The sequence below is a fragment of the Petaurus breviceps genome, unplaced genomic scaffold (assembly GCF_028583685.1).
Source record: "Petaurus breviceps papuanus isolate PSGF00001 unplaced genomic scaffold, PetGlider_PUasm1.0 174, whole genome shotgun sequence".
NCBI classification, from domain to species: domain Eukaryota; kingdom Metazoa; phylum Chordata; class Mammalia; order Diprotodontia; family Petauridae; genus Petaurus; species Petaurus breviceps.
The window spans coordinates 16,404,279-16,424,550 of NW_027185761.1; the positions used below are offsets into that span (position 1 = coordinate 16,404,279).

At 39.3% G+C, this 20,272-nt stretch overlaps 1 protein-coding gene across 1 annotated transcript in view; it reads right to left on the reverse strand.

The window, feature by feature from the left end:
• KBTBD12 (kelch repeat and BTB domain containing 12) overlaps nucleotides 1-20,272 on the reverse strand; it is a 79,894-nt gene that overhangs the window by 35,680 nt on the left and 23,942 nt on the right. The window contains exon 4 of the mRNA XM_069083820.1: nucleotides 19,370-19,520. Within this exon, the coding sequence (XP_068939921.1) occupies nucleotides 19,370-19,520 (151 nt within the window). The remainder of the gene's footprint in view (nucleotides 1-19,369; nucleotides 19,521-20,272) is intronic.

Consider the following 20,272-nt stretch of genomic DNA (forward strand, 5'->3'; position numbering starts at 1 on the left):
GTATGAGTGGTTTCCATTACTGGAATGTACTTCCTCTTTACTTTTGCCTTATAGTATCCCTAGCATCCTTTAATACACAGCTCAGGTACCTTCCTGATCCCTGGTCCCCGCCCCTGGCTTTTTTATTAGCATCGTCTTCCCTTTGAGATTGCTTGATAAATATATTTCGCACATACTTACTTGTGCTCCTGTTTTCTCTCTTCCCCTCTCCCCCAACTAGAATGTAACTTCCTTGAGGACAAGAGCTATATGTTTAGTGCCTAGCCCAGTGACTCATTTAAGAAAATGTTTCTTGAATTGATGAATGATTCTTGTCCAAGTTTCTCCGTTTTACTAGTGAGGAAACTAGTGAAGCCCAAGGAAGAGGAGTCACTTCACCTAGGTCACAACAATGAAGTGTTTATTAGGCCCAGGGACTGTGCTAAGTGCTGGGAATACACATATTAACAAAACAAAACAAACAAAAAAAGACAGTCCTTGACCCCAAGAAACTTATGTTCTAATGGGGTCACATGAAGCGACCTGAAAACTGGGGGAAAGGGGAGGTACCTGCAGAAGGCATGGTGGTAAAGTCAGGAGAATGGAACTTGCCTGATTTGGGCCCTTCCTTTAACTGGAGGTGGTAGGAAGTCACCAGTAGGAGAAGGGGGCTTGGAGGAAGGAGAAAGAAGGCAGCTGAGGCCCAGGGGCAGAGTCTGCAGGGTAAAACACAGTGACAAAGCAGGACCTGGGACTTAGGCAGGTGCTTTATCCACTCAATCATGCTAACTGAAGCGATTTCTGTACAGAATTTGATAAATTTAATTACCTGATAAAAATCTCCAATACTATTAGCTGTTTCCTGAACTTGACAGTCTATCTCTTGCCTCTGTGCATTCCTAAGTGATAGGATGTGCACACGCACATCTCCAGTTGTCAGAATAATCCTTATCTTTCTTAAAGGATCTGTTGAAATACCCTCTTCTCTATGAAGCCTCACCTGACTTCCAGTAACTAGTATTCTCTTCCTTAATAAATTACCTCAGTTGGTCCTGTCTGCTCCAATGCTCTCCATAGTAGAGAAGGTTTTCCTTCGGCCTTTGTATCTTTAGTGCCTAACAATTTTTTTTTTTTTGTGCGCAGAGCAAACACTTGAAAAATACTTAAGAAAATTTGAACTTAAGCACTCATTTCAAAAGCAAACAATTTATTCAAATTTATGGCAAAGATACTGGAGTGGTTTGCCATTTCCTTCTCCAGCTCATTTAGTCAGATGCAGAGTCTGAAAGCTAAGATTTCTCCTAGTTTCTCTTATACAAATGTCCCCCATCCCAAGACCCCTGAGTACCGTATTCAGATCAGTATTTTATAGAGACATTCAGAATTTAATTGAATTTCATTTAACTACTTAAAATTTAAGAAGCTCCCAATAAAACCTCAGGGGAGAACTAAGTTTTAATGAGTTGGGATAGGACAGCAAGCACAAACTGAGATTCTATCATTATTAATAGATTTTCCCATTGGATTTATTCTTATACTTTATTTACAAAAACACAGTTAATATTTTCACAGTGATATAATACCTCATATGTTTGACCTACATTTTGTGAGCTGTAGTTCTTTTGAAAATGCTTTAGAAGATTAGAAGGAGTGGTGTTATTTTTTTGTTATGGTAGTTTAACTATTACTTATAATGAGTTTTCACAGTCTTCAATGAAAAGGACTTCTTTTTAAAACATATTAAAATGCATGACCTTAAACGAAACCCTTCCATCTGGTTCCTTTCCAAAAGTATCTCAATTGGTTCTGTCATTAAGGACACAATACCACTCTTTCTTGCACTTCTTAACAAATATAGTTATGTTCCTGGGAAAATATTCTGAAAAAGAGCTAAGATCACTCAACTGTAAGTAGAAGAAAGGGATGTGAGCCTTAGGTAAGGGTATCTGAGTATTTGCTTACGTAGAAGGACTATATATGCTGTATTTAAGTATTCTTAAAGTCTCCAGGAAATTAACTACCAGGACAGTCACTTCCCATGTACTAATAAAATAAAACTAATGAAATAGGGGTGTAACCAGTTATATGAATAATGGAATTGCTTAACTACATGATCTAGCCCAGGGGTGGGGAACCTGTGGCCTCGAGGCCACATGTGGCCTTCTAGGTCCTCCACTGGGGCCCTTTGACTGAATCTAAACTTCACAGAACAAATCCCCTTAAAAGGATCTGTTCTGTAAAACTTGGATTCAGTCAAAATGCTGTACCCAAGGACTTAGAAGGCCAGATGTGGCCTCAAGTTTGCAGGTTCCTCATTTCTAGCCCCAAATTACATCTTATTTATATTTAAGATTTTCAGGCTAGATTATTCAACATCTGCCAATAAAGATATGCCTTCAGCTAGCTTGCCATGATTCCAGAAGCTATTTTCACCTAAATTCAAATTCTTCATAGGAAGTATCTTTGCCAACACATTCTCAGAAACCAACTTTACACAACTAAAAACATGGCTCAGAATTTGTCTAAGGTCAATGTTTTTTGCTAATTGTGGAAGTCAGGTTCAAATGGAAATTTTACTTTTTAAAGAATATATACAAGGTAAAAAAATTAAGATCAATGTTAAACATTATTTTTAGCATTTTCTTCAATGCTACAAATTAATTTTCAGGCTGTGACAAGGTAGAGTAAATGTCCTCTCTAAGGAAAGAAAAATAGAAGAGAGGAAATATGATGTTATAGTAGGGTGGTACCTACCTAAGACGTCAGCCAAATGAGGGTCACCAGCATCTGTAGAAGAGTATCAAAGGAACTGTTGACAGTGCTCCAAGATAGAGCTAAGAATCCCTGAGTAAGACCTAGTCACCAGTAGCTCCTATAAGCTTCATGCCTTTCCCTTCCTCTCTCAACTCAGAACGGGTGTGCCTGAAAAAGGTAAGGAGCTTCCAGGCCACTTCCCACTAATGTCCACACTGAATGGTGCTGTCTTTTAGCCCTGTTATTGTTACTGTAAAATGAAAATGCACTTAATCAGGAAGAATAGAGAGAAGTAGCAAAATGAACTTCTCTAGTTGTTGGAGATTTTATGAGACATGCTAGGCACCATGATGGAACGGCAAGGTACTCAGAATTTATGGAACTCTCTCGTGAACAACTTTAAACAAAGATGCTTCTAGTGGTACTGGACATCTCATTCCAGTGGGGAAATCAGACTTGTGTAACTATAGGTTGGCAGAGTGAGTGCACATTAACTCACAGTGGGTGCTCAATGGACATTTGTTGAATAATTGAGTGATCAAATGAGTGTTTATTATGTTAGATAAGTTCTTCCCCAACCTGCAAATAGACACAAGTTAATTGAATACATTAAGATAGCTCCTGGATGTTTATATACCAGGAAGCTTGGTCAGTAGGATGACTATACTTTTTTTGAAGTGCCAAGTTGGCCTGAATGCTTGGTATAAGTTCAAATTCTGAGTGCTCAAAAAGAAAAAAAAAACTTTTAGAAAGGAATCCTTTGTTAATTATAAAACAAACATGTTTTCCTGCAGAATGAGGCCCTTTCTTTTTGTGATTCTCCCAAGTTATTATTCTCCCAAGGTTATTCAGGCTGCACTCTACACTGCTGAAAGGAGGATTATAAGCATGTAGACTAAACAATTGACATTAATTAAGTGATAGAGATTCTCTTTGGAGCCTAAATCACTTCCTGGTAATAGGTTAGATATATTAAATGCTCTTGGGTACTTATGGCACCAATAAAATTCACAGTAACAACTACCTTTCAGTACATGGAGGCCAGACTTCCAGTAATCTCCTCCATCCAGAACACTGCCCTAAATCCCAGAATAAATGGAAAAAAAGGACCCTGAGCAACATAGCTGTCACAAAGCTCACTTAACTGGGAAGGAAAGCTATTGCCACCTTCAGGCCCTTAACCAGAGTCTACTGAGTTAGAATTGTGTATAAAGGCCACACTGACTTCGGACAGAAGTGGAAAAGCAATAGCTGATCACAAAGGGAAAAGAGGGAAGATTATTAAAGTCTGGAAATTTGGGGCCATTTAGGTGAATCTGAATGAATAGCCTTGAACAAGTTTCAATAGCTTACAAGACCATTGTATTTCAGCACAGAACAGTAATTGATACTCATAAGAATCTGAATCATCAAGAAAAAGTTCAATTATGTTCAGTATACTCTTTAATAAGACATGGACATATAATTATAATAGAGGATATTTCTTGTGCCAAAGATTAGTTTATGGCATGAGAAAAAGTCACAAAGTGAATCTCCTTAAAATGGAAACCAACATTTCATAGTAAATGGAGAAAAAATGTTTGAGATTTTTATCTTGGAACAATGAAATAAAAATCTGGAAAGTTTGTTTTATCTTATGTACAGGTGCAGCTAATTGAAGAAATCAATTTACTAATCTCACTTAAACTAAAGGGTAAGATATCCTTATATCTTAACCAGATGAGAACTAATCTCAATCAACCAAACAATTTAGGGAAAGTGAAAAATAGTCCTGGAATGGCCACTGTTAAGAAGCATTTTCAGATTAGCCGAGGAAATTGAGTAATTGAGTCATGACCTGTGGGTCATCTATAAAACAGAAGAGTTCAGAACCCAAGTTATTTGAGCATCTGGAGGAGAGTTGCATTCCAGTGATGAGGGGAATGAGGGGAGAGCTTTTTGGTCAAACCCCCTGGGAAGAAATCTCTTGCAGAGAAAGGGAGCACTTGGCCTTTCCCCCAACCATAGCTGGAGGATCTTGCAAACTTTGAAGTATCAACTTTTCTTATTGGCCCATCTTAATAAAATAGCCCCAATAGCTGCTTAAGGCTGACTGACTCAGCCGACAATCATGGTGGGAAACATACTAAAACGGGGGCTGAGTGGACAGTACTTAGAAAGATAATTCTCAACCCCTTAGGTCTACTCCTAGAACCCTGAGGTGTATAATAACCATCCTCGGTGGGCTTCTCAGTGGAAAGTGGGAGTTCGTATATATTACATTGTGGGGGTCCTCTGGCCAAGGTCAGGGATGGTTGGGGAGATCCAGGCCCACCTGAAGTGCTTCCCTCTCCCCCAAGAGACTCCTCTGGGGCTTTAGTTGGAATACTTTCATTCCCTGCTCAGTGGAATTCAAATCTTCAGTTTAAATAATTTGGGTTCTGAACTGGTCTTCCATTTTGTTGATGGGCCACAGGGCATGACTAAATTTTCTTCACTAATCCTAACTTTCCTTCTCTCAAAGATCACTCCCAGTCATTCAAGAACCTTTCACTTAACTAAACTATTTGATTGGGTGATTGAGACTTGTTCTCACCTTGTTAAGGATATTGTTAGAAACTTATCACTTTAAGTGGAGTGAAATGATTAATTTTCTCAATCAACCCCACCCCTACACTTATATTTAAGAAAACATAGGTTAAAATCCCAACTATGTGCTAATTTTTAGAGTGAACAAAAAAAAACAAAGTTGTTGATCATTTTGGCAAAATGTTTCCAATGCTTCCATGTTTCATGATGGCCTGATATATTTTGAATTTTATGCTTGATTTTTGCAGCTTAGTCACAAAGACAGTCATTGTTAATATATATGTATATATGCATATATATGTACATGTATATATGTATCAGAAAGCTCCATCAGTTTTCTCAAGGGCCTCTCTTAATTCTTTGATATACAAATCATTCTTTTTGCAGTGAATTGATAATCATTTGGAGACTGAGCAGCTAGTTCTGAGGGAGGAAGATGTTTGAGTGGGGACCAATTTTAATAGTGGTCAGTCCTCAGTATTTTAATGTTACAATAATTTACGCTTCCTTATAGGAAGGCAGTGTCTCAGAGTGACTAGAAAGCTAGCCTTGGAGTCAGGAGTGTTTGGATTAACAAACTGCCCCTGGGTAGATACTGGTTGTGTGACCCTGGGCAAGTCATGCCACCTCTCAGAGCCTCAGACAGTCCTCCAAGGCTATATTTAGCAGAGAGTTGATGATCAGAGCTGGGCTGAGAAGCCAACCAGCTCCCTCTGCAGTGGGGCATTGCTGTCCACCTCTCAATGCCACGCCTTCTCTTCCCTTTGCTTGTCTGTCACCTTGGAGGAGCAGATCTGGGACATCTGCACTGCTCCAAGAGGAACCCTGACCTGAGGCTGTCCCACAACCAGCGCCCTCTGGTAGGGGGACCAACTCTTCTCTTCTCCAGCCTCAGTTCTCTCTGCAACACTCCCTGGAGACTGTGAGTTTTTCTCCCTATTGGTAGTTATTACCCCTGTAGCTTTTCCTGTCTCTCTCCCTAACCAAGTAATTAATAAACCACTGGTCATTTTGGAGAAAATTGCTTCCTGCCTCCTCCATATGTTCACTCATCCCTACTGCCCCCTCCCAAACGGACGTCACTCAGGCTGCACTCCAAACCTGCCCACTCCTTCCATTGTGCCCTCTGAAGTTCCTGTTCCATGGCGAAAATCTCCCCTTCATCCTAGACCTTTTCCTATCTATTAGCCCTCACTCAGCCCTGATTCCTCTTTGAGAACTGTGCACCATTGGCTCCTTTTTATCACTAACTGAACCTCCCAGCCCCCACACTGGGCCTGGAGGGGTCACTTCCAGGTTCTCCCTTTCCCTCCTCCACTCAACATTCTTTCCTTTTCTGAAGTTCACTCTATTAAAATTTTCCACCTGGTCAAAATTATGGTAGCTACAGCCTCCTGATCATCAGGTCATTCTCCCTCCTTTTTCAAGGAGTTCAGCACTGGGTTTGCCACCTTCTTCTCCTAACTCCTTCTCTTAAATTAAAGGACCTTAATATCAAACTCCCTAACCTCCAATTCTTTAAATCCCGTTACCTATTTCTTCACTTTGCCCCAGCTAGTCACACACTAGAGCTTGCTAGTACACACAAGCTTTCCATTTTTCCAATGAGAAACTCTGGCATTCTCCTGTCTGATTATAATCTCCTATCATGCCATCTCTCCCTAGGCTTTACCTTTCCTACAGCTGTTCTTCATTCTCATCAAGCCCTCCATTCCCTTCATCCCTTAGTACTTTCTCAGGTCATTAGCCTTGACTTCATTTTCTTCTCTTTTAAACCTCAACCCGATTGCTGCTTCAACTTGACACCATCTTTGTTTTTTAATCTCTTATCCCTGCCTGTCTTTATCCCACTACTCTTTTCTTACCAAACCTTAGCTCTCATTTGCTTCTACCATCTGTCTCTCATTTTCTCTAATTCATTATTTGCTGAATGAAGTCAGAGGAGGTCTTATAACTTTGCTGACTGAACACATTATACATTCATGTTATCCAATCTCAAATTAATCCTTATAGCAGCAAGGTAATCCTTTTATTCCTCCCCAATTTATTTCCAATCTCACTGCTCTAAGAAGCCATTCTAAAACTTCTCTTCCCTTCTCTCCCCACTCTTTTAACTGAGAATCTTGTCTCTTTCTTCCCTGAAAAAATTGAGGGCATTCAAAATGAACTCCCTCTTTCCCATTCTCTTCATCTCAAAATCTCTTCCATCTTCTCCCACACTCTCCTTTCATCCCCCCAGACTCTAACAAAGAGGTGGCCCTTTCCTTCCCTCCTCAAGACCAACCCCTCTACAGGTGCACTTAATCCTTTCCCTTCCAGTCTTTCCAGAGAATTGTATACTCAACTATCTCCAACTCCTTATCAACTGGTTTCTTCTCTACTGCGTTCAAACATGCCCAAGCCTCCCCCATCCTTGAAAACCCATCACTAGGCTTTACCATTCCCACATGCTGTTGCCTCATATCTCTCCAACCCTTCTTGGTCCAACCCTTTGAAAAATCTGTCTACAATTGTTGCCTCCACTTTCTTTTTTTTTATTTTATTTTTTTAGGCAATTGGGGTTAAGTAACTTGCTCAAGGTTACACGGCCAGGTGTTTCTGTGTGGGTGCTAAGTGTCTGAGCCTGGATTCGATCCCCAGGTTATCCCGACACTGGGGACAGTGCTCTTACTCGCTGTGCTACCTGGCCTCCCCTGCCTCCACTTTCTTACCTCTTACTTCTTAATACTTTGCAATCTGGCTTCTAATGTCTTCACTCAACTGCAAATGTGCTCTCCAAAGGTACTAGGTAGTCTCAGGCACCAAATCTGACAGTATTTTCTCAGTCCCAACCTTTCTTGACCTATTTGCTGTACTTGATGCTGTTGACTACCCTCTCCTAGACACTTTTTCCTCCCCTGGGTTGTGTGATATTACTCTCTCCTTCTCTTCTTCCTTCTAAATTTCCTTTGCTGGTTCATCATCCATATTATACCTCCTAACTGTGAGTGGTCTACATGGTTCTGTCCTAGGCCTTCATCTCTTCTACCTCTATATATTTTCTTGATAAACTCATGACATCTCATAGATTTAACAATCATATTTATGCAAATGACTCATAGATTTTTAAAATATATGTATCTATGTCTCTGTGTTTCTGTATCTATAGCTATATCTATCCAATATCTTCCTTGAGCTTAACTTGACTGTTGACAATTGGACATTTCAAACGATGTCCAAAGAGATCTCAAATTCAACATGTTTAAAACTGAATTTATTGTTTTTCCTCTTAAACTCTCCCCTCTTTTCAAACTTCCCTATTTCTACCGAAGGCACCATCATCCTCCAATGTCTTAGATTCATAATCTTGGCACTCTCTTAGACTTTCCAATCTCCTCCTCTTATCTAGTGAGTTGCCAAATCTCGATGTTTCTGCTTCCTCAACATCTCTTGCATCCAGCCCTTTCTCTCCATTCAAACAGCTGCTGTCTTAGTTCAGGTCCTCATCACCTCTCACCTGGATTATGACAATGACCTCCTATTACTCTCCCTGACTTACATTTCTCTGTATTCCAGGCCATATCACATACAGTTGCCAAAGCAATTTCCCTTAAGTGCATATCTTACCATTTGACTCTCTATGCTTCTAGTATAAAATATAAACTCAATTTCTATTTTTAAATTTATGTTTATGCGGCATATTCCAAGTTAGTCTTGTTTGCTGGTTATATTGGTCAGTTTTACTGAACTGCTTTTTTCCTCCTTTTAAAAATTCTTTGTGACAAAGGATTGCTCTCTGGGTTGGAGAAGGGAAAGGGATGTCTTTGGAAATAAAAGTGAAGTAAAAGCAAAATGAAAATTAAAAATTAAAGAAGTGTTGAATGAAGTACAGACTGCATAATAAGCAATTTGAATGTAGAGCTGTCTTGGAATTAGTGTATCATAATAGCTAAAATTTATTTGGCACTTTGGGAAGCTAAATGGTACAATGGATAGAGTGCTGGGAATTAGGGAGACTCATCTTTCTGAGTTCAAATTTAGCCTCTGACTCTTAGTAGCAATGTGACCTTGGGCAAGTCACTTAACCCCGTTTGCCTCAGTTTCCTCATCTGTAAAATGAATTGGAGAAGAAAATGGCAAATCACTCTAGTATCTTTGCCAAGAAAACCCCAAATGGGGTCATGAAAAGTCAGACACAACTGAAAAATGACTCAACAACAACAACATATAGCACTTCAAGGTTAACAAAGAGCTTTATGTGTTATCTCATTTGATTCTTAACTCTATGTTAACAACTCTATGAGGCAGAAGTTATCATGACCCTCATTTTATTTTATTTTATTTTTTTAAAGATCGTCATTTTAAAGCTGAGAAAATGGTGGCTAAGAGTGGCTCAATGTCTTGTCTACCAAGGGTAGACAAAGCTTACCATAGCTGGTAAGCATTTGAGGCAGGATATTCACTCAGGTCCTCCTAGAACCAAGTACAGCCTTCTCTTCACTATGTCATCAAGCTTATTCTATACCCCATTTCAATTTCCCTCTTATAACTTAAGACAATATCTGCTCATCACATTTCCATACCAGAATCTCCCTCTTGAATTGTAGCCCCAATACTAAAATTTGTATTTTTTCATTGAATTAATCATTTGACTATATATATGTCAATTCTCATTTCTCAGAAAGTAACTGTTGCCCCTTCTTGCTCTTCCATTTCTCTGAGGACTGCTTTCATTCACACATCTCCTGATGCATCTTCTCCTCAAGCTTTCTAGGCTCTTGCTGCCTCCTTTTTCCCACTTCCTACACAGGACTAATTTTGAATTTTAATACTGTTTTCTTCCAGTCATTTGTGTGCTTTTTTCCCATCCCAATTAAGCCCTCACAGCATAGAGAACATTTCTGTCCTTCTGTTCCAATGACATGTTTTGTAACTCAATTTTTAAAATATGGATTGTAACTATTCATGATTTTCATATTACTATATTATCATCATATGACCAATGATGAAATAAAAAAAAATAAAAATTAATGTGGCAACACATAGGGGATAGGGATATAGACCTAGGATTTCATTAGTATGGGGAATTCCTAGAAGAGAAATTTTCTTCTGCAAATGCAGGTGGACGTCTTTTTTGTACCACATAATCTTAAACTGGAATACAGAGAGGTAAATGACCTACTCAGGGTCAGACAGAAGCTATATGCCACAGGTAGGGCTTGGACCAACCCAGATCTTCCTGGCTGTGAGGCTAACATTCAGCTACAATATCATAGGCTCTCATGCCCTCGTTTAAACTAAAAAGCTAGAACTATAAAGTCAACTATTAATTTCTCAGGCTAACCAGGGGAAAGGGAACAAAATAGAGATACCAGAACTCAATACCTTATCCAAATTCCCATTTTAGCTAATAGTTGAATACCTTTCTCCAGCCAACACTTCTACCAGATCTACTGAAAAACAGGTACACAAAAAAACATTGGATAATCTGAATTTTAGATTCTTTAATTTCCCTTGTTACTAAGTGAAATGACAGGTAAGCAGGGGAGGAAAGCAAAGGAGCTTAAATCTACAAATTGGGTAATCAACCCCTGAATTCTAAGAACCGATTAAAGACCTGGCTTAACCATGAAGTCTTCTGTCTCTCAGTTAGGGTTACATGACCAGAAACCGAAAGACTTATAAGTCTGGCTTACTGCTAGTGTACAAGTGACAGAGTTCTTGTCAGGGACATGAGGAGCACAGCATATTGGAAACAGCACTTGCTTATAATCAAAGGAGGCAGTTTGGAATCTGGCTGTCACTTAGTACTGGATGATCTTGGGCAAATCCCTTCTTCACCTCTCTGGGCCTCAGTTTCCTCACTATAAAATGATGGGGTGGCACCACATGTCCTCCAAGAGCCCTTCTGGCTCAAAATCTATGATCCTTTGTAGTGACAGAACTCATTTAAAGGGCACTGGTGATGAAGGAATCTCAGAATAGTAATTGAAATCCCCAAATGAAACAGAAATCCTCAGTGGCTCTAGGCTTCTTAAAATGTGTAGAGGTAGAGCAGGGATTCCTGCCACTTCAGAGTGGTTACAATGGACACTGGCTGTATTCTTGCCCTTTTGCTCTGTATTTTATAGACAGAACCAGGGCAATGCCCATGATGGCAAAAAATGAGTGGCGTAAAGTGGTGACAGATTCCATTCTAGTCTCTTTCTGTAGGAGAGGGCCACCTCCAGTTGTCCTGATCTATATCTTGCCGCTGGACCCAGATGGCTCTGGAGGAGAGAGTGAGGCTGGTGACTTTGCACAGTCCTCCCTCACTGAAATCCAATTCACTTGCAAGTCACAGCATCACCTTCCTAATGTCATGGACAAACAACAACCACTTTCTCTAGGATGAGTTAGTCTTTTGGCCTTGTGGAAGCCAAACTGCAAGTCCAGCTCCGCTCTGTCCTTCCCTTCAGGAGGCCCCACGTCTCCATGTGGTATCAACTCAAACTTTATGAAAGTTTCTATTTTGTTTAATTGTTGTAAGAGCCTCCTTTGTTCTCAAGTTTTTTTTTCTACACTGTTAATTCCTAATTTCACTGGATCATAGAAGAAACCTTAAAAGGCCATCTCCTTCAACTCTCACATTTTATAGATGAGTAGTTGAGCTTGGAAAGGGAAGTGACTTGCCCAGTCACATAGGCAGTGGATGGGATTCACACCTAGATCAATTAATAAACATCAAGTAAGCACTTACCACTACATATCGGGGGCACTGGGCTACTAAAGATTCCAGGAATTTTAATACAATAATGAAACAGCTCTTCCCCTCAAAGAACTTACATCTGTTCAGGGAAGACAATATAAAACTACATATAAATAAATAAATTTAAAATATACACAAAATAAAGTAATATATTTAAGATAAATTTTTCAAAGGGGGGATAGCAGTAGAGGATAGTAGGAGGTGCCTAGGTGGTGCGATAGTGCACAAAGCACTGGGCCTGGAGTCAGGGAGACCTGAGTTCAAATCCAGCCTCAGATACTAACTAGCTGTGGGACCCTGGGCAAGTCACTTAACTTCTGTTTGCCTAAATCCACTGGAGAAGGAAATGGCAAATATCTTTGCTTAGAAAACTACATGGACAGAATGAGTATGCCACAAGGCCACAAAGAGTCAGAACTCAGCACCAACAACCAAAGCTGTGAGAGTAGGGGACAGAGGATAGGTTTTATATAGAAAGTGCTGCTTGAGCAGACTTTTGAAAGAATCCAGCAAGGTGGAAGTGAGGAGTCAGTCCATTCTAGGGATGGAGAACAGCCAGTGTAAAGACACAGGGATAGGAGATGGATTGTTGTGGGGAAGGCTGATTTGGCTGGACTGTTAAAGAGTATGGGAAGGGCAGTCATATATAAATACATTGAAAGAGTAGTTTGGCACCAGACTTGTGAAGGCCTTTAAAAGCCAAACAAAGGAGCTTATATATTTAGTTCTAGAGTTAATAGGGAGCATTGGAGTTTATTGAGTAGGGAAGTCAAGCAATTAGACCTTCTTTTTAGGAAAATCACTTGGTTAGCCATGAGATGGATTGCATAGGGGAGAGACCAATTAGGAAGTAATTGTCTAAGGAAAGGGGACAAGTACCTCAACTAGGGTAGTGCCAGTATGTGTGCACAGAAGGGATAGATGCAAGAGATGGTCTGGAAGTGAAACATATCACAATTTGGCAACTAATTGGATATGTCAGAAATGTGAAGATCTGAGAACCCAGAGTTACTGGAAGTATAGTGATTGATGATTGAAAGAAATAGTGTAGTTCAGTAGAGGGGTGGATTTGGCAAGCAAAAATAATGACTTTGGTTTTGCAAGTGTGAAGTTTGAGATGCCTACTGTATATCCAGTTTGAACTATCTAATAGGTAACTAAAGATTAGTGTGACTGAATAATATAAGTGAAATAAAAATGAAAAATAAAAGTGATTGAAGCTCAGGACAGTAATTAGGGCTGGATATCTAGATTTAGGATACACATAAATGATAATTAATCTCAAGGGAGTCAATGAAGTCACCAGGACTGAGAGGCTAGAAGAGGGACAGAGCCTTGGGAAACACCCACAGTTAGTGGGCATGATATGGATGATGGACTAGCAAAGACGACTTAGAAGGGAGAGTCAGGGTAGCAGTAGGACCACCCAGAGAGAAAAGTATCATAAAGACTCAGCGAGGAGAGGGCAGCAAGGTTTTGATCAACCTTGTCAAATGAGAATTGGGTTTTCTAACTTCAAATCTAGCCTATTTCCCACTGTATTTCATTGCCTTCTAAAAATGATCCAGTGTTAAAAAAGCAAACATGCAGATAATTAAATAATGGATCTCAAGTTCATTTCTAAGCCTGCGGATTTAGGATTTGCCTCTTTTTTTAATGAATGTGTGGTTAGACTGGTTGTTTCTTGCTAGGTCTCATATTTCACTCTACCATGTTGGGGTAAGCTGGCCATTTCAGTTAAGTTAGTTTTCTCACTGTTTCCTCCAGTTACCATACTTACTCCTGCCATTACAGCTTTGCTCAAGCTGTTCCCTGGCCCTACATGTCCAAGGGTCATCTCAGATCTTATTCCCTTTATGACATCTTATCTAATAACTACAGTTAATATCAATATTTTCCCTTTCTGATAACCTTTTAGAGCCCTTATTACCTGGCTGTACAATGAATTTTGGTAATTGACCATATTCAAGTTTTTACTTTATTACATATTAACTCATTTTATTCTCCTTCAAGTATGGGAGTCTAGTCTCTCCAAAAGTATTTTAAGCATTTTGACAAGGTTTTTTTGTCATTCTACTGCACTTAGTACAGTCTTGAGTACATAGCGCCTCAAAAACTTAATATAATGAACCAATTAAAGACATGGCTTGGACCATTGGCAGACACAGATTACAACATATAGATTTATCACTTATGTAAATCAAAGTTGAGAGATGTGTTATAATGTTATAGAAATTAAGGCACTAAAAGGGGAATCCAAAACATTTCCTTACCCACAGAATTGTTTTTTTTTAATCTATCTTTTTCCATTAAGGCTGAATGGGATCTTTGGGGAATTCTCATTCTGTCACTATCTAATAATTTACCCCTATGATTCCTCCAATCCTTAATAAGGTTCATTGCGTCAGTCTACTTTGAGAAGTCAGTCTTCATTCATTTAATTTCTGCTGCTGCATCATCAGAGGCCATAATAACACACCATTTCGCACCGGCCCCAGAGTCAGGAGGACCCGAGTTCGGTTCTGGCCTCAGACACTTAACACCCACACAAAAAAAACAAGCTGTGTAACCTTGGGCAAGTTACTTAACCCCAATTGCCCTCCAAAAGGCAAAAAAAAAAAAACACACCATTTCAAGGTAAAAAGTATTGATTACACGAATAATTTTAATTTTTAAATTAAAAGCAAGGTTGCTGACAGAAATAGCCATGAGTTATGCAGGAACATATTTGTACTCTGCTTTCAAAAATCATAAAATATCTTTTAATATTTAAGTGCATCTGTCTCTTCACTCTAAGCTGAAAACTGTCAATGATAGTAAAAAGGAAAGGAAAAAAGGAAAAGGGAATGGAAAAATTCACTCATCTTCTCCAGACTAAACATTCCCAGTTCTTCCATCTGACCCTCAAAGGTCAGAGTCAAGGCCTGAACCATACTGGCTGTCCTTCCCTAGGCACTCTCCAATTTGTCAATGCCCTTCCTAAACTGTGCTGCCCAAAATTAAACACATCACTCCATAGGTGGTATAATCAGGGTGGAGTATAATGGGACCATATTCTTATTCCTGAAACCTCTTCTTCTCTTAATGGAGCCTCAATATATCATAGCTGAGCTGCTCAGATAATATAAAACCAGGGATGATGTGATAGCTAGCTCTCTTCAAGTATTTAAATGACTCTTATGTAGAAAGAGTGTAAGACTTGATCTGTCTGGCACCTTGAGAACAGAACTAGTAATAATAGGTAGATGGTGCAAAGTGGCAGATACAGGTTTAATGTCAGGAAAAATTTCCTGTTGATAAAAGTCATCCAAAAACAGAATGGATTGCATCAGAGGATGATGGATTCTAAGGCTGGATGCCTGAATGTTCATTATATTTCAGTGTGGATATTCTCTTGTGGTGTGTGTGGATCGGACCAGGTCCAAAAGTTGGAGAAACCAAGAGGAACTATATTGAAACTGATCCTCATGAAGGAAGAATTGGTTGCTGGGATGGAAACAATGGGAACCTTGGGAAAAAGTGATCATTCCCTTCCTAGAATTTGTGATAGAAGAGTGGAAAGCTAGGCATAGTCTGACATATACCCAAGATTTTGGAAAAGCAGACTTCAAATTGTTCAGAGGAAATATAAGTAGGATCCCCTGGATGAAAACTCTATGGAAGCAGTCAGTCCAGGAGAGATGGAAAACTTTCAAGAATAACATCATGAAGACAATTTTAGAGGAAAAACAGGAGTTGTCTGAAAAGATCAAAATGGACACACGGGAAACTTGCCAACCAATTCAGGTTTTAAAAACATGTGCAGAGGTTGAAGCAAGGTCAGGAAATGGAAGATGAATAGAAAATCATGGTATATATGTCTGGAAAAATAGTACTTGGAGTCATCACAGCTGAGAAAAGTGAAGGACACCAAAAGGATCGGATCATTTTTAAGAAATACTGGGGGAAAGAGGAGGATTAAAGAAGATTCAGTAAGACTACTTGGGGTAGATGGGACAATGAAAAATGACAAGAGAGAAGCAGAAATTCTTCTTTAGCTCTTGGTATTTCTGTTAAGGAGAAAGACATTTACACTGGACCCACTCACTCACAAAAATGCCTAATGGGAGGTAGCTAGGTGATACAGTGTATAGAGCACTGGACACATACTAACACAACCCTAAATGTGTGCGTGTGTATGTTTGTGTGTGTACACATACATATATATGTATACACTGTATGACAATGGAATCTGAAGATTTTCCCTGCCCCTTGGCCCCTTGATAGGCTTAAGTGACTCTGAGAACCTTTCCTGATTTGAAAATATACTTTGCCCCTTAATAGGCTGTATGTGGTCACATGGAGCCTGTGGCAGGAGACTTGCTTCTCAGGAATGCCCACACCTTGTTACTTTGTGATTGGGCAGCGGGTCAAGAGGGTTGTGATGATCTCTGACCCAGGATAAGGCTATATATACCCTGAGGTGAGGCTTTGCTTTGGGGCTCACTTTGGGAAGAGTTGTGTGATGTGGCCAGATGAGACTCCAGGCAGCCGTTGAGCCCCGCGGCTTTGAAAACCCAGATGTTGGTGCTTCCCTCTCTGGTAACTGACTAGGTATGGATGTAATGGTCAGACAGCTGGAAGCCTGTCTGCTGGTTGTGTTATTTTCTGTTGTAACTTCTGTTTATATTCTCTGAAGTTCAAGGTGCTGACTTTTCCCCCTGAACTAGGTAAATGATATATGTTTGGTTGATTAAAGTAAGATTGTTAATCCATTTTGAGTTGCTTTCCTTTAGAAAAGTAGACCTAGGAATCTGTACTAGCAGCCACCCTGGGTTTCCTAGGGTGCTTGCTGCTACATACACACACACACACACACATATATCTATATATATATATACACACACACGCGCATACAAAACATTCTATATATGTGTGTATACATACATACATACATACATATATACACACTCAAATATAACAATACTAACACAACCCTAAATGTATATGTATGTGTGTGTATATACATATACATACATATATACTCATATATAACAATACTAACACAATCCTAAATGTGTGTATGTGTGTGCGTGTGTGTATGTGTATATAGATATATATTTGTATGTAGTATATATACATATGCATACATGTATGTATATATATATATATTTGGATACAGACAATGCAGGACTTTGTTTTGTTTGACTAGACTTATTTGTAATAGGGATTTTGTTTTTCCTGCTTTCTCAGTGTGGGGAGGGGGAGGTGGGAAAGAGAGAAGGCGTATCTTCATGAAAATAAAAATGAAATTTAATTTTAAAAAAAGGAAGTAGTGATCATAATGAGCCAGCACAGTTTCCTCAAGAGCAGGACATGCCAGACTAATTTCATTAACAACAACAGCAACAAGATGACTAGGCAGTTAGACCAGTGGAATGCTGCAGATGTAGTTTACCTAGATTTCAGCAAAGCTTCTGACAATGTTTCTCAAGCTACTCTTGTGGAAAAGATTGGGGTCAAACAACAATACAGGTCATTTAGAACTGTCTGAACTGCCAGATCCAAAGAGTCTGGTGTCTATTTGGAATATGGTCTCTACTGGAGTGCCCCAAAGATGCTGTGCTTGGCCTTTGACATTTTTTTTTTTTTATCAGGGACTCAGATAATGGTATAGGTAGTGTGCTTATTAAATTTGTAAGTGACTCAGAGCTGGGAGGGATAGCCAACACACTGAGTGTCAGAGTCAAGATCCTAAGAAATCTTGAAAGGCTAGAACATTAGGCTAAATCTGATAAAATAAAACATGGTAGGGATTAATGCAAAGTCTTACACTTGAGTTTAAAAGCTTGAATTCAAAAGTACAAGTTCAGGGAAGTATGGTTAAATGGCAGTTTGGAAAAATTCTAGGGTTTTGGTGGGCTGCAGCTGTGGAAATATATTGATGATCTGTGGAGGGCCTTGAGGAGGACAACCAGAGATAGTGAAAAGATCTTCCATTACATCACTTGGGGATCAACTGAAGGTATTGGGATGTTTAATCTGGAGAAGGGAAGACTCAAGGAGGTCATGAGAGCTGTCATCAAGTAATCTGAAAGACTGTCATGTGGAAGTGGAATAGCCTTGTTATGTTTGGACCCAGTGGACAGAACAAGGAGCAGTGAGTGGAAGTCACAAAAAGACAAATTTAAGTGTGATGTCTGGAAAAACTTTCTAACAATTTGAGTTTCCTAGAGGTGGAATGGGCTGTCTCAGGAGGTATTGGGGTCCTTCTCATTGGAGATCTCAAAGCAGAGGCTGGATGATCACATGTTGGGCATGTCATAATAGGAATTCCTTTCAGGACTTGGTTGGGATCAGAGTTCTTAACCCTCTTTGTCCTTTCTGTGCCATGGATCCCTTCATAGTCTGGCAAAACCTACGAACATTTTCTCAGAATGTTTTTAAATAATTGAAGGAAATGCTAATGTTCAGTTAAATGGCAGGGAAAATAAAAATGTAATTTATTTGCCATTCAAGTTCATGAATATTCTGAAATCATCTGTGGAACCTGAGGTTCTTGGTGACCCCAGGTTAAGAACTTTAGGTCTAGAATCAGGGGTGGGTAGAATGTAGCCTTGAGGTGACATGTGGCCTTCTAGGTCCTTGGGTACAGCCTTTTGGTTGAGTACAAGTTTTATAGAACAAATCCTTTTATTAAGGGGATTTGTTCTATGAAGTTTGGATTCAGTCAAAGGGCCTCACTTGCGGACCTAGAAGGCCACAGGTTCCCCACCCCTCGTAGCTCTGAACCCCTGTTCGGCTCCCATCAGACTCTAAAACTCTGAAAAATCTCTCCCTTCCAACTCTGACATTCTGTGTTCCTGGGTTCAGTTATTTATGTTATTGATCTTCCTTATCAGCATAGATAATGATGAAAGAATTTAAGTGGTCAACTCTTCAGTGACAACAAGTCTAGACAAAGACACATTCCTAGTTTAGTATTGCCAAGTATGTATCTCTGTCTGGTCTGTTTATCTATCTGTCTCTCTCTCTCTCATCTACTTCCATAATTTCTAGGGCATTGAAGACCACTATTAACAAAAGGAATCACCTTTATTAGGACAATGGACTTTTATCAAATGAGAAAACACAGTAAAGGGCTTTGTAAAACCTTACGGCACCATATACTATATAAATATGAGTGATTCAACTTCACCTACCTAGGTTCTAGAAAGCAAGAGAAGAGCCACCACAACAAATTCCACTTGTCCTTGCTTATGATACAAAAGGAAAGGAGAGTTTTTCATTTTACTGGGGCGAAAGGCTAGAGAAAAGAAAAAGTGGTTATATTATCGGTTAAAAAAATCTTTTTCTCCTTACCCAGAACATAAATCTCACTGTTGACTACAGCAGTACTGAATCGGTATTTAGAGTACTTCATCGGGGCCCGCTCCCTCCATTGATCTTGGCCAGGGTCATACTGCAACAGTCGGCTGCTTAATCGATCAGGCTCGTCATCAGGGAGATCCATCTGTATGAAATATGACAGCTATATAACAACGTACCATTTAGAGATGGATGTGAGTACACGAATGCAATTAATCAAATTGGACAGCCACATAGATAAATAGCCTCAACTGAGGTGACTCAGACTCACTAAAATTCACCAACTCTTCATGACTTGTGGTTATAAGTGCATTGTCAAGATCAGATGAATTTATATCTTAGCCCAGTGGGCCTGAGGTGCTGGGTTAAAACAAACAAGCTGTGATTATACACTGTCACAACATAGCTTTAAAAAAGTTTTTTATTATGAAGCAACAACCGAGTCTTAAAGATGAAGCCAAACTACTTTAGCCAATTTTTTTTTTTTAGCACATTTCTGTTTTGTTAAACTGTACAGTAGTGTCCTTGAAGAAGGGGTCTGAAAAGCTAAATTTCCATTTTGTGAAATGTTTCTTTATAGAGAATCTGTTTAGGCAAAACTGAAGGAGTCAAAAAAATATTTTGTTTTAATAATTTGCTAAGCATTTTCAGACTATGATTTCTCATAACTGGAATTTATTAAAGACAAGGGCTTTATAATGCTTCTTATACCTTGGTTCTATTGATTTGTACATTTCTCAAGGAAAGAAATTGTCATTTCTGTTTTAGAATACTGTGTCATAAACATTGTAGACCCTGAATAAGTAGGGAGTTGAGATTTTTTTGGGACATGGAGCCTCATCAAGGAATTACCATGCAACTAAGGGCTCATTTTAATGACTTTGGGTGTCTAGACTT